This window comes from Lepidothrix coronata, unplaced genomic scaffold, assembly GCF_001604755.1.
Source record: "Lepidothrix coronata isolate B3197 unplaced genomic scaffold, Lepidothrix_coronata-1.0 Scaffold277, whole genome shotgun sequence".
In the NCBI taxonomy this organism is placed as follows: Eukaryota; Metazoa; Chordata; class Aves; order Passeriformes; family Pipridae; genus Lepidothrix; species Lepidothrix coronata.
Genome location: NW_016690457.1, coordinates 607,838 through 622,299, shown reverse-complemented (window position 1 = coordinate 622,299; position 14,462 = coordinate 607,838). Strand labels below are relative to the sequence as shown.

At 47.8% G+C, this 14,462-nt stretch overlaps 2 protein-coding genes across 2 annotated transcripts in view; one reads left to right on the top strand and one right to left on the bottom strand.

Annotated features, from left to right (window-relative positions):
* Positions 1-3,600: 3,600 nt before the first annotated feature.
* On the top strand, positions 3,601-5,418 carry F2RL3 (F2R like thrombin/trypsin receptor 3). The gene is made up of 2 exons (XM_017836369.1): positions 3,601-3,769; positions 4,340-5,418. The coding sequence occupies exons 1-2, from the start codon at positions 3,601-3,603 to the stop codon at positions 5,416-5,418; spliced, it is 1,248 nt and encodes a 415-aa protein (XP_017691858.1).
* A 4,371-nt stretch (positions 5,419-9,789) lies between these two features.
* CPAMD8 (C3 and PZP like, alpha-2-macroglobulin domain containing 8) overlaps positions 9,790-14,462 on the bottom strand; it is a 51,209-nt gene continuing 46,536 nt past the window's right edge. The window contains exons 42-43 of the mRNA XM_017836368.1: positions 10,508-10,687; positions 9,790-10,268 (exon numbers count right to left, since the gene is read on the bottom strand). Of these exons, the coding sequence (XP_017691857.1) occupies positions 10,515-10,687 (173 nt within the window). The 3' untranslated portion in view covers positions 9,790-10,268; positions 10,508-10,514. The remainder of the gene's footprint in view (positions 10,269-10,507; positions 10,688-14,462) is intronic.

Genomic DNA, 14,462 nt, shown 5'->3' with positions numbered 1-14,462 from the left:
CCGCCTTTCCCTCAACCTCCCCAAATTCCTGGGTAATTAGATGTTTAACTATGTTCCCTGTGAGCTCTGCACAACAAATGAATGAGTAGATTTTTGCAAATTAAGCCTATGTGACCCAGAGCCGATAGGAGTTTCCTTTACATCATCCCCAACACTTCTGTTGCCATAACAAAAGGCAGCTCTGCTTTCTGTGCAGCCTCACAGGGAAACAAACTGTTGTTCTGCCGATAACAACCCTCTGATGCATAAATTGCACAGAATAATTTGATTAAAAGGATGGTGGTGGGGTCTCAGAGGACATAGCCCACTTTACACAAGTGTTCTCATAGAGATCTTGGCCTTCTCACAAAGAGGACATTCCCTGTGCTTGAGGGTAGGGATGGCCGGATGTGACATCACCCAAGAGCATTTGGAGGTCTCAGCAAGGACAGATTTGGCACTGACAAACAGCTTAAAAATAGGGTTACAGGATGGGATAAGAATAAATGGTTTTTGCAATTGATTTCGGAATTGCTAAAGGGAGTACCTGAGTTCAATATTTAATATTTCAGGACTTTCTTAACATTTCCATATCAGTGACGCACAAGAGAGTCGGGGCTGTGAATCAGTGAGAGAGTCTAGAACTGTGTGTGAAAACATGAGTTGAGTTTTTCCTTGAGCTTTAGCCATTCCTCTGGATTAGAACTAACTCAACCTTAATGAAACTAAGGGTATGGTCTACCAATTTAAAGACCAAATTAAAGTCTAGCAATTCTAAACCAGACCTGTGCTAAAGAATGAATCCAAAGAGACTCATCTGAGACCTGGTGTTGACAAGGGATGATGATGGTGGGTGTGTCAGCTCCTACTCCAGTGTCATTATCTTGCTGAGAAAGAACCACAAGAAGGAATTCCAGAACATCCAGTCGGTTGCACTGATGCTAATAAGCTTCAAATAATCCTGGAAAAATGTCTTCATATGTACACTGTGAAGTGAAAACTGTGAGCAAGCAGAAGAGTAGTTCTGAAAAAACTTAGTCTCCTCAAAACTTACAGCAGTGTAAAGCTGACAAGTGGTGAGGAGAATGTGTGGAATAACCAAGGGAAAAGATTGGGTGGGATCACAGTGGAACAGGAAAGCTGGGACAAGCAGAAGAGAGAGGCAGGGAGATTCCCTGGAGCCATGGAGAGTCTCAGGGTGATGGCAGAGACCTGACAGAGTAAGAAGGAGGGGAACTGGTGTGCTAGAAAAGTCAGGAAGAGTGTCCAGGGAGTGAAGGCATCTTGTACTTGCCAGAGGCTGCAGAGACATCTCTGGGATGGGGGAGCCTGGGCCAGGGGACCAGCATTTCTATTCCAGCAGTCAGTGGGTGTTTCTGTGCCCTGTGGCTCTGAGGGCTCAGATGCTGCACAGGTGGTGGGACTGGCAGGGCCAGCTCCACATCCATGGAAAATGTGAGGGTGGAAATGTCTTGTGTTGCTGGTGTCAAGTCAGAGCTGTTGCCTCTCATGTCTCCATCTCAAACCCAAGCTCAGCCTGGGGCAGGTACTCCCTGCCCTGAGATTTCTGTCCTCTCACCTGCTGCCTTTAGCTCAGGAACCCACTGGAGCTGCTGGAACAGAGTCCCATCATTTCCCTACCAAAGTTTGCTCTTCCAAGCCTTAAAGATAAATGAGACAGGCCAGGTGGTGTTCCTACCCTCCCTCTGAGCTTTCAAATCCCCAGCCTGTATTACAGCATTACATCCTTTGGGTTCAGAGCCGTGGAATAAAAAAGAGCCAGCTCCCAGGAGATGATCTATTGCACAATGAATTACTTGAAAACCAAATTGTTACCCCGCAGGGCAAGGATCACACGACTTAAAGAGATGTTAACAAGCCATGACAAACCTCTGGCACTGGAAGTTTCAAGCAAGCTGTTCTGCATCTAAGGCAGTCACTAAAGATCACACAGCATCTGAAAAATGAAGGATACAGTGATGAGTAACCTCTCTGTGCTCCACTCCAGAGACCTGACTATAGGAAGCAGGGCTGTGATTTGCACACTATCTGAACCTGATTATGGATAATTTTTTGCATACAGAGCATGGAAAGGATCCTGGTTGAGGCATGGAAAATATGTGGCCACATGAGTCATTCTGTAATGGTTGTTCATAAATCCTGAGAGAATCACAAAAGCAAAACATCTAACATTGTATCTTCCCTCTCCCTGCCAGTGGAACTCCACCTCTCGACACGCTCGGCACAAGGATGTGGGAATATGGTGAAAGCAAAGGAAATAGGATCATTTTCTCCTTGGAATAGAAGAATCTCATCAAACATCAGCCAGGCTCAGATTTGCAACCTTTAAAGAAGAGGCCATTCATAAGCTGAGGAGAAAGAAACGAGCTGCTCCTCAGGTTGCCAAATTTACAGTTCCTACTGCTGGGCTCCAGCTCCTTTCGTTCCTCCCTTGCAGAGCCAGGCAAAGAACGAAGAACAAGAAGCTAAAAACCAGCACCCTCTCCATTCATGAGACACTGTCCCATTGGTCCATCCGCTTGCTGACCACACTGGGCTCCAACAAAGGAGATGAGAGAGGATTTGGAAGCTTCCCAGTGCTGCTGTGCAGGGCAGAGCACAGAAGGGACTTGCTCAAGGGGTTAGAGAAGGGGGACCGGGCAGCAAAGGATCTTAAAGGCTCAGGTAACATCTGCCAGTGCCTCTTCCAGCATTATCTGAGTTGTCCTCTGGGTACAACCAGCAGATCTGTGGCAGCTCCATATGCTGCTCCGAGCTCCAAACCCAGGGAGAGAGCTCAGTACTCCAGGGTGGAACTACACAGCTTTGGGAAACATGCTTTTCTGGGGCAAGAGTGACTGGAACTCACCATTATCTACCCAACTGCAGCGATTTCCTGAGCCCTTCTCAGGCCCCTTTCCTGCTGGATGGAGCTGCTCTCCCTGTTCAGGTTTATCAGAGGAAGCACAAGTGTCTCCCTCACTTTGCCACTTGCCTTTGGTATGGCATGGTTCTCCTGCTGGTTCTTTCAAGTACAAATAGCTCCAACTCAGAAGACTTTTAATCATCCTCTGCAGTAAAATTGAGAAGGTGCAGGAGCTTCATCCCCTGTTTAGTCAGGGAGCAGGAGCAGAAATAAAGGAGCAGACCTCTGAAGGGCCGAGCCTGGTCTAGAGGCTGCAAGGCTGGCACTAAAAACCTTCAACTGCCAGACCACGAGTCTGCAAGACCCCCATATAATCCCTGGGAGCTGGGGAGGTCTGCCTGATCCTCAGCTCTGATATCTTCCTGTTTGTAAGACTAGAGAACACTGTGAACTAGCACGTGGAAAAAGATCTGGATCTCCCCCAGAGCCACTTGGGTCTCTGTGGGGGAAGGATGCTTTCCAAGAATATCCCGGAGCAGGAAGGAGACCCAAGTGAGTCACTCGAGGCATCATTGAGCTCTGATGATGAAGTACAACCCTGGTACACTTCAGATCTAGATTCTTATGCCCCTCCCAGTGCCCCTCTGACACTGGGCTTGTGTCTGCTTGGGCAGCGCAGGCTCTGACAGCCCCCAAAGCCTCATCATTCTGGGATCTGCCTCTTGCTTCCGTGAGTTAAGGACTAACCAAAGGAAATGCGTAAGCAGGGTCACTGGTGCTGCAATTCCCATACAGCTCTGACACTGCATTGGGGCACTGGATCCTGCACCAGGATGGGGAACCTTGGGAATGGGTGGATGTCTCACAGGCTCCTACTGTGCTGTGCCTTCTGGGGACTCCGTGTGGCCTCTCAGGACTATGATGGTGAGTGTGTGTCTCTGGGTGAAAAATTGCTGTTTGTTGAAGTACTTGGTGTTTGGTACCTTTATAAGATCCCTGAAAACTCATTTTTTAATGAGTTTACATGGCAGCATACTCTGATTGAGCTTTGTGCAGGCTCTAGCTGAAGCAGGAGGTGATAGGAGGTGACAGAGGTGATATGGCAGAGAAGGAAGCTGGAGTGGAAGAAACTAGAAAGAAAAAACAGAGCAGTAAAACAGAGCACTTGAAAGCCAAATTTAGACTCCCACAGTAATGACTTTACACTGGAATGGATCCAGACAGAGGAGTTGCTCTCTGGTCTCCCAGGCCTGCTGATGGTTGTACAGCACCACAGTCACTTGTGAGCTGTGGGAAACCACATGGCAAAGGAATTGGGTCCATTCTCCGAGAGGTTGCTGAGGTGACTCTGTCTGTCAGCCAAGTTTTTCTGCCCACCACACACCAGTCTTTCCAGAGTACTGCCAGTTCCAGGGGTCCCAACAGAAATGGCAAAGAGCAGCCTTTGGGGTGAGCACTGGGGATGAGTGAATAACAGGCTGCCTTGTCTCTCAGATTACTCTCAGAACAGCACCAATGACCAGGACAAGACGCTAGAGACCACCCCGTGTCCCCGAGCCATCCCTGGGGACAAGGCTACCGTGAACAACATCACATACCTGCTGATCCCCGAGGCCACACGCTCCCAGTTGGGCAGTGCCCTCACTGTGCGCCTCATCCCTGCCCTCTACACCCTCGTGTTCCTGGTGGGGCTACCCTCCAACGGGCTAGCCCTGTGCGTCCTGGCCACCAGGGCAGAGAGGCTCACCTCCACCGTGTTCCTGATGAACCTGGCTGCTGCAGACCTGCTGCTCGTGTTGGTGCTGCCCTTCAAGATTTCCTACTATTTCCTGGGGAATGACTGGCCCTTCGGGGAAGGGCTGTGCCGGCTCACCACGGCTCTGTTCTACGGGAACATGTACTGCTCGGTGCTGCTGCTCACCTGCATCAGCGTGGACCGCTACCTGGCTGTGGTCCATCCCTTCTCTTCCCGTGCCTTCCGCACCCCTGCCTTCGCCGCCTGGACCTGTGTCACTGTCTGGTTCTGCTCGGCTGTGCTCACCCTGCCCCTGGCCCTGCAGCAGCAGTCCTACCCCCTGCTCGGGGCAGACCTCACCCTCTGCCACGACGTACTGCCCAGGCATGAGGATGACGGGTATTATTTCTACTACTTCGTGTGCCTGATCGCCTGCGCCTTCCTGCTGCCGCTGCTAGTGGTGCTGTTCAGCTACTGCTCCGTGCTGCGCGTCCTCCTGCACGGGGGGAAGCGCTACTCCTACCCCATGAAGCTCACGGCGCTCGTGGTGTTCACCCTCGTGGCCTTCTACACTCCCAGCAACGTTCTGCTCTTGGGTCACTACTCCAGCTACTGCTCCAGGCTGTACGGGAAGCTCTACATCAGCTACATGGTGAGCCTGGCCATCAGCACGTGCAATAGCTGTGCTGACCCCTTTGTCTACTACTATGTGTCAGAAGACTTCAGGGATAAGGTCAGGAAAAGGTTCTTCAGGAGCAGCAAGCAAAACAGCACTTTCCTGAAGACCTCCAAGTTCTCCAAGGAAACACTCCCCCGTTCCAAACGCTCCCTGGTGTAAAGCCCCCAACCCCGCTTCCGCTCCCAGGGCACTCCCAACACACAGTGGGGATAAAGATGAAGACAACACTGGAATTCCACAAGTTTCATCCAGGAGCCAAGTCCTTTTTCATGTCTGCACAGCAAAGAGTGAATAAACCTGGTCTGTGGGATTCTTTGTGGTGTGAGATGCTTAGTGCTGAACTCACACATCAACTACTGGGACACTGATGCTTCTCACCTGGTCAGGTATCACCAGGGATATTCTTGCTGATACACCCGGGGCTGCTTCTTCTGACCCTGCCAGCTGATTGCTCTCTGCCTTCTAGCTCTGCTCCTGCTCCTTAACACATATTCCCTTCACCTAAAACTGAAAAAGACCAGGCATGGCAAAACCAAATTTCTATATTTCAAAAGATTCAAAAGTTTCAAAAGATACTCTCCTGGACTGAAACAGTCAAGAGAATGTAGAGCACTGGCTTTTCTAGGAAAGACATTCTTGGCTTGATTCATAAGCAACCCCACAGTAATGTCAGCTCATTGTTGGTAACAAGTGCAGAAATCCCATTCACTCATCCCTGTTTTTGCAAATGACCCTTGACATCCATCATTTCTTTGGGGCAGAGATTGTATTAATGGATTTTTTTAAAAAATTATGTCTCTTGAAGGGCAATATTAAAGTCGGAATTGAGCAAACTCTCGCTCTAGGACTCCATACTTCTTTTGTGTAATGTCACCCACAACCAAAAGTTGAAAGAGATGCTCAGGTTTGTTGCTTATTGGAATCTGTTGCAAATTCACCGTATTTATCAAACTACAACAGGCTCATCTCTCAGACACAACTGGGGCATAGGCCCAGTAAGAAGCAAGGTAGAAAATGAACAATAACCCTCCTTAAAGTCCCTGGTTTTTTTGGTTTTCCTGGTACAGACTTGACAGCGTGAATAAAAAGAGGCAGACAAGAGTGTCTTAAAATAAGTTTTTAATAAAATATTTATCAGAATCTAAAACAAACACTTTTCTGGACTCAGACTTGCTAAGATTTGTGTGAACAAAACAAAAATGGTCAGAGAACTGCTCGTATGTACCTGGGGGGGGTGGGGGAGCGGCAAAGGGCAGGCGAAAGACTAGAGCCAGTCTCCGGGTGCAGGGGATGCACCAGGTGCTGACCAGGAGCCCTGGGGCATCCAGGGCTGTGGGGACTCAGCAGGTATTGAAAAAAAACACAAACCCAACCCAAGCTGAGGTTTTTCCAAATAGTTGCTCTATTCACAATAATGAAAACCAGGTTATTGTGCATTAAATGGCAACAGTCAGTAAAGCAAGTGCTGGTATGTTAATGATGTTCTCCAAGCAAGCTGAACATTCTTCTGGTATTTGTTTTCTACTGAGGCTTATTAGGAAGGAGGAAAAGAGGCAAGACCAAAACACTAGGACAAGAAAGAACAAGGGAACCATTGCTTTAAAATAAATACCATGGTAATGATTACTCTGCATAATGTACAGTTACAAATATATAAATATTAATCTCCTTGAAAGGACTGGAAGCATCAGTCACTGATAACTAGCACTGCTGCAGCTATTCAGTAACTCAATGGAAGAAGCTTTTTCTGTGTCTTACAAACCCACTGGCACTTTTCTCCTTTTGCAGTGAGGGACCATCAGGGAAAGGAAAGGAGAAACATCTCTCTGACAGAGGGAGGCAAATTTGTTTTTGAGGCAGAAACAACCTGCTGGCCTTGCTGGCTTTGGCTTTCCAGCACCCAGTTGGTCTTTTTCTTGGTGAAAAAAAGAAACAAAATCAATCCTTCACTCCAAACTATGACTGGCTGATGTGCACAAAGCGGGGGCCTGAGTTCTCAGTGCTGGGATGTCCTTGTGCTCTCAGGGACAGGAGTGTGACTTATTAGCTCCAGAGGGAGAACTGGACCAAAGCCTGTGAACAGCTTGGAGTCTGATACAGCTGTGCTGTGTCCAGTGGTTCTCAGGGCCCCAGGCCTAAAGATTGTCTGTATTCCAAGTAAGATGTTGAAGAATGGAGAAAAAATAATCTAGAATTATTTTTTCCTAGATAAGAATTAATGATGATGACAAGAAACATGAACAGCAAATGTGGGACAGGGGAAAGCTCTGGCCAGAGGGACCATGAACTAGGGTGGAGAAGAAGAGAGCAGAGACCTGCTCCTTTACTCCTGTGAAGAGGGGAAAGGCAACCACAATGCTGTAAGTGCAGGTTCCTTTATGCAATTCCTTAAATAAAATGACTTTTTTTTTTCAGTACAGAAAGGAACTGGTTTGGTGTGGCAAGAGTCGGGGGAGGCAGAGGCTGCCAAGAGCAGATGTGCTTGCCCTGAAAGTGCCAAAGGTGGGGAGAAGCACTGGAGATGAAGTCAGGATCCAGAAATCCTGTCCCATCACCTCCCACACACTGAACTGCTCTGTCTGGCTCTAAGGCTGCTCTGCCTTTGCCTTCTGAGGGCCCAGGTCTCTCTGGCTTTACTTTGAATTGCAAAACAGAAGCAAGACTCCTCTGCCTCTAGCAGGTGAGTGCACAGGCACACACAGATCCCTCAGACAGGGCTATGATTGATGGGCTGGCACCACCAGCTGAAATTATTTACCTGGCAGAAACAAGGAGGTGTCTGAATCTGGAATTAGGGCATTGCATGTACCAGAGCCTGAGGAAAGTGAAGAAAGTCAGGTTTAATACTTGGCTGAAACTCCCCACCTTCACCTCCTCATCCCCAAGGTCTTACTGCCCAAGGACCTATGAGAGGACCAAGCAATGGAAAATTATTTCAAATATCTCTCAATGGATATACAAAGATGCACAATGGATGAGAGCAGGAAAGTCCAGCCAGAAAGTGACTGAGGACAGGAGACTGAAAAATCCAGAGCATAGGCCCCACCTTTAGGGGAAGCCAATCACAGACATTATCAGGGTGACTGTCTCATTCTCCCACACTCACAGCACCAAACAGCTCAAGCCTGAACCAGCAAAGAGCAGGGTTTGTATTGTGCAGCTTTGAGATTTAGAAAAGGGAAAAAAAAATCCTGTTGCAGCTCACAGTAGGTCTGTTATTTACCCAGGGGATAAATATTGACTCAGCCCTATGTGTGTACACAATAACCAGTGTCTAGCCAGGCCAGCTGCTTACAGGAGATGGAATTTAGTTTGAAGGTCTTTATTTACCTGCCAGGCAGGAATGCAGCCACCAGTGCTTCCACTGTGCTGTGTAGACACAGGGAGGACAGATCTCCCCCCCCCGCTGCATACCCAGGACACGTGGCAAGCCCCTCAGCAGGGCAGCAGTGGGCACCCAGAGCAGCAGTCATGCCAAGATCCCGTGAGGAGAGCTCGGAGCAGCCATGAAAAAACTTGCCAACAAAGCAGTTCTGAAATTTCTGGGAACTTCAAGACCCAGACCTTTATCATGTCAACTACATTCTGCAAATGTCTGGTCCCAAACAAAAAAGACTGGAAACTACACATGCCCAACCTCTGGGATACCTCCTGGTCTGTCCCCATGTGGACATTTTTCTGGAATAAACTTGCCTTTATTCTGGAATGGAATGCCTATACTGGGATATATTCTTGTCATGGTTCCTGCGTAAACAAGCCCTAAAAATGAATGGAGCTGGGCTTTTTTCTGTTTCCATTCACCAATAAACACCCTCAAAAGCAGTTTCCACCCTGCTCTGGGTCCTGGTAACAATAGAAGTGGTAAGATAAAATATTAACACTATGTTGCTAAAGGCAATTGCATGTAACTCCTCCAAGGAGAACAATGCTGCTCCAGGCAGGAAGGGAAACTAAAAAATCTTGGCCTCCTACACTTTTGGAAACACAAAGCTTTTGTTTTTAGTTTTGCCACGTTGCTTGGGGCAGGTCAGACTAAGGGAGTCCAGCTTGTGACCCCAGGGATTGGTACTGGCCAGCAGATCCTGGGCTGGGCAGAGAGTACCATGAGCAGAACAACCATTGTGCTGGATCCCAGTGGGAGCAGAATAAAAGGGATTAGTGAAGTCAGGCAAACATTTAAAAGGACTGTGCCTCGGTCAGCTTCATTTTCATGCCAAGGTTCGAGGAGGAAAGGGCTGAGAAGGCTGCAAGCAGCCCCTATCAGCACATAGTGCAACACAAAGAGGGTTCCACCCCCAATCCTTGTCACTGCTGGAGCTGGAAAACTCCCACCTGAGGCCTGCAGACACAGGCCTGCAGACATAGGCCTGCAGGCACAAAGCCTTTCAGCCCTGGCAGTGGATTCCAGTTTTCTCCGGTAAAATGTACCTCCCAACAGCTTCTCTGAACATGGAGCCAAAGGGAAGTGTCTCTCTTGTGGGTGCAGCAGACTTACGGGCTGGGGAAGATAATTAGCCTCTTGCTATGTCATAATTAGCAAAACACACTGATTTTTATTATTATAATTTGAGCAAAAACTTCTCAGCCATCTTTCCTCAAACAGCAGTTCAGCTAAGCACAAGGCCTGGACTTAGCTTCTAAATGTATCTAGGAAATGGCACTTGCAGTATATCCTGATAGCAGAGAAAACACTTGGAAATGCTCTATAGGTTTGAATTCCAGCCCCTATTTTTCTCACCTAAAGGGCACAGAATATTGGTCTCCCATCATTGGAAGGGCTCCAAGGAGAATGCACAAAAGGCAGGAAAATCAACAGAAAAATCATGCTGAGTGTCCCCCTTAGAGCTCCAGATCCACCCCGTGGGGCAGCAAAGCCAACAGTTCTGAGGGCATCAGGAAGTAGTCATCATTTCATCATTCAGTTTGTGTTCTGCAGCAGGTCGTCTGGAGGAACAAATTCATAGAGGAGTTGATTCTGAGCCTCTTCTCTTGATTTAAATTATAGATTTCTGTTGAAAAGAGAACACAGTGAAGACAAGTTATGTGTCTTGGGGAGACATCGCCGGAGCTGGGCAGGGAAAAGCTTCAGAGATTGTTCTGCTGGGGATGGAGCCACAAAGCCTTTCAAGATCCCATTCCCAGGGATTCCTTGCTAAAGAGGGAAGTGTAAAAATGCCCCTTTTGAGGAAGTAAACACATCTGACCCAAGACATGATAGGTTGAGTCTCAAAGAAGATTTATGACTCACCCTGGGCTCACCATTCTGCCATGGTCACCTCTCCCTGGATCCCATCCCCTTCCCTGAAGGTGTGCCCTGTTGTCAGCTCTGCCTCCACCTCAAACACATCGGGTTCTGCAGCAAAGGGGTCAGGGTCGTACTCATAGGAGTAGTAGGACAGGTCTGTGTGGAGAGGGGGCCCTTCCTCAGCTGTGGAGGGAACCAGAGACCAAGTTTAGCCAAAGGAACGGCGTTTCTGCATCACATTTTGCATCACAGAGAAGAAGAATGACAGGAGAAGGAAGGGGTAAGGCCACGTGTCACTGGACCTGCATGGGTTTGCTTGAACTCACAGCCCAGGAGAAGAGCTGCTACAAAACTGGATTTTTCAGCTTCTGGTGTAAGACCGTAAGACCTGGGTAGTGGAAAAAAAAGGGGGTAAAAGTGGGAAAAAGGGAAAGAAAAAAAGGGAAAAGAGGGGAAGGAGGAAAACAAGAAGGGGGAAGGAGAAAAAAAGGGTGGAATGAAGAAAAGGGGGAAAAGGAGGAAAAGGGAGGGAAGGAGGGGATAAAGGGGGAGAGAGGGAAAAAGGGGGGAAATAAGGGAAAAAGAGGGGGAAAGGAGGAAAAAAAGGGAGGGGAAAGTCTCCTTTTCTAGTATGGAATTCACCGAGGTGGTGAAGTTTGGACCAGTCACCCTGAGGGCTGTACACAGTAAGACAAATGCATTATCAGTCCATCCTGAGACACTGGCAGGGCACTCTCACAGCACAGATCCCACTCAAAATGGGCTGTGCCTCTGGGGTGGGTGGCTGCCCACTGTCCAAAGGGCAGAACTGCAAGACAAAACTTATAGGAACATTAGTAGTTCCGTGCTTTCTAAAGTGTTCCTTGAGCCAGCTGCCTCAGCTGCCCATCCTTCCTGTTTGCTATCTGTGTACTCTAATCCAAACCAAAGCAACCACTGGAGCAGAGTTACTGCAGGGAGGAAAAGTCCCCCACCCCCACAAAGTTGGCTTTATTTTAGGACAATACTCATCAAGGCCTTTGAAAATGTTTGTTCTCTAGGAATAAAATATCTGAAGGATCTTCCCTGTTGCCTCCCACATCCTCTCAGCAACAGGCTCGGCCCAAAGCAACAGCAGAGTCAGTCTCTGTGTTCACTCCTTCCTGGCCTTCTCCCTATGGGAACCTGCCAGATCATGAGATGGTTGTATGAATGGATGATTGCTGTCCAGCAGGGATGGAATTAACATTACAGTCCTCACTCTTCCCAGGAATTCAGCCCTGGAGTCAAAGCAAAGAGGAAAGGCCAGCGTTTCCTGCTGCACACAAACCACTCCCCCCATCCCCAAATGTTTGTGCCGAAGCCAATGTTTGCTGAGCAGCGATGGGGTGAAGGGAAAAGTGGCCCCTTGCCAGTTCAATCAATCCTGAAAGAGCAGTGTAACCCCAGGGATAACACTGGCCAGTAAGGAGAGCTGGGGATGACTCCACGTGGAAGCACAGCTCACACTGGTGTTCCTGGTAGGAGCTGGTCCAGTTGATTGTGTTTAATTTTTTGAAAAGTAACACCAGCACCAAATAAAAGTATCATAATTCCATCTAGAATTTTCTCCCAGCTACTGGCCCTACAAACTGCTGGAGCAGAGCTGTGCAAATAACATGTGGGGAGAGGGCAGGGGGTCAAAGACCTGAGCCTGAGTGGGCTCCCTGATACCCCCAGTACTGCTGCCCACACTTGGATATTGCTTTTCTAACAAATCCATGCAGAACCACATCAGTGTGATGTCAACATATTGTCCTCCAACATCACTGGCTGTACATTGGCTCTATATTTAGTGCTTTTGGCAGGGAAGGTTTAGGAAGTTTCAGAACAGAGCTAATGATCTATGAAAGCAATCAAAGCACCACCTCATAAGAGAGGTGATATCAGAGTTACTGAGGATCCTTGAGGCTCTAAAATCCACTCAAGTCTTTGTAGACAAGTGTGACAGTGGTCTCAGGAAAGCCACAGCCAGAAAGGCACTGAGATTCTGATACTCCTGTTCGTAAGACAGCTCCTGCTCCAAGGGCTTTCAGTCCAAACAAATAGGACTGCAACAGACTGTGAAGGAACACCAGCATAGCTTCAGCGCTGAGAGCCAGAGGTGGGTCCATGCTACTCATCAAAATCCTGCTTCATCCTTTAGAGACTCAGTAATTCACCTGTGAGAAAGAACAGCTAAAGAAGGGTATTCAGACAAGAGTAGTTTCAGCTGAGTCCTGTCACCAGGCACACTTCCCTCTCAGTCAAGAGAATCTACAGATGTAAAGAGGATCCACCCATATGTACAAAAAAAGGCTGCAGTTTTAAGATGAAACCTCAGCCCATTTCTCCCTCACTGCAGACTTTGGAAAGGCATTTTCAGATACTCTGACAAGAGCTGGGTGCTACAAGATTTTTCAGGACCATCTATACTGCTTAACTCCAAAGCTGGGGTTTATTCTACCAAACCCACTGGTGTGTTTGGAACTGCACTGAGTCTGTGAGTGCCAGAGGGAGCCCCAACACATTTCCCACTCAGTTCCCACTGATTGCTGGGTGGCAGCTTGCTCGTTATTCCCACTGCTGGGTAACATGGACAAGAGCTCCAGTGAAAACATCCATCAGCCCGAGATGAGCTGCAGAAGTCTCATGGCAAAGCCAGGAGGATTCCAGACAATACAAACACCACGCGCTTCTCCAAGAACATGGTATTTCCTGAAGATTAACACACTCAGGCAGTTTTTCACCAACATGCCCTAAGCTTGATTTGGCTTCCTGGAGTTTTGTATCCTTCTAGGAAATCGCAGATTTAGGCATGGCTCATCAGAGCTCTCCCTGGAAGCCCAGAGCACATGAGCTGACTTAAACCAATCTCATGCTCCAATGCTGCCGGAGCAGTGAGCCCACGAGAGCCATGTGTGGGGAGGGATTCATTCATCTGTTACACTATGATTCATGTCCTGTGTGCTTGACCTGAGAGGAGCCCAGGGGATTAATGAAAATCACATGCTGGGCCCTTTTCCTGATGCAGGATTTACTCAGGTTTATTTCTGAATGCTCACTCTGCCATGGCTGCTCACAGCTCCAGGGTCTGCCTGCCAGGAGACTCAAAACTCCCAGATCCCAGGACAAAACCAGCTCCAAGTGCTTGTGCTTTGACAAACATCCTCATGCCACTCAGGTTTGTTCATCTAAAATCTGTATGACAGTGCCACAGACACAGAAATCAGAATTTCCCCTTTTGCTCTTAAATATCCTCCTGAGCCAATGCTGCTTCTGTCCATTCAGAACAGAAACCAGAGGAGTATTTTCTTTTGACAGACACTTTAATGCAGATTATTTCAGAAAATAATCTGAGACACTGGCAGGGTACTCTCACAGCACATATGCCACACCAAATGGGCTGTGACTCTGGGGTGGGTGGCTGCCCATTGTCCAGAGGAGAGAACTGCAAGATAAAACTTCTAGAAAATGTCAGGAGGTCTGTGCTTTCTGAACATTTTTGTGTTCTGAACATTTTTAGATCGTGGACTACCACAAGTTCCACAATTTTTTTCCCCAGGTAACCACATTTTTAATACCACATTTTTACTTGAAAATAATGTAATTGCAGCCTCATTTTGTAGAGCAGCAGCAAAACACTTAGTATGGCCTTGCATTCCAGCAGCGCCCCACAGAGCAGTTTGGGAATGCTGCTTTAAAGGGTTCAAATTGCAGAGTTTCCGTGCTGAGTTCATGGTATGTGCATGGAATAAAAGGCAACAAACCCTCATCTCAGTTATCCCAACAGCCTGCAATCTCATATATATTCACAATTAGTCCAGAAAAAAAGGGAGGGAAAGCAGGACAGACATTAAACACTAAGACTGAATGACCTATAGAAACAGTAATAATGGAATATTCACTATGTTTTCACACTTAATAAGCAAAATTATCAGCTGCTGCTCAGAAGGGAAAG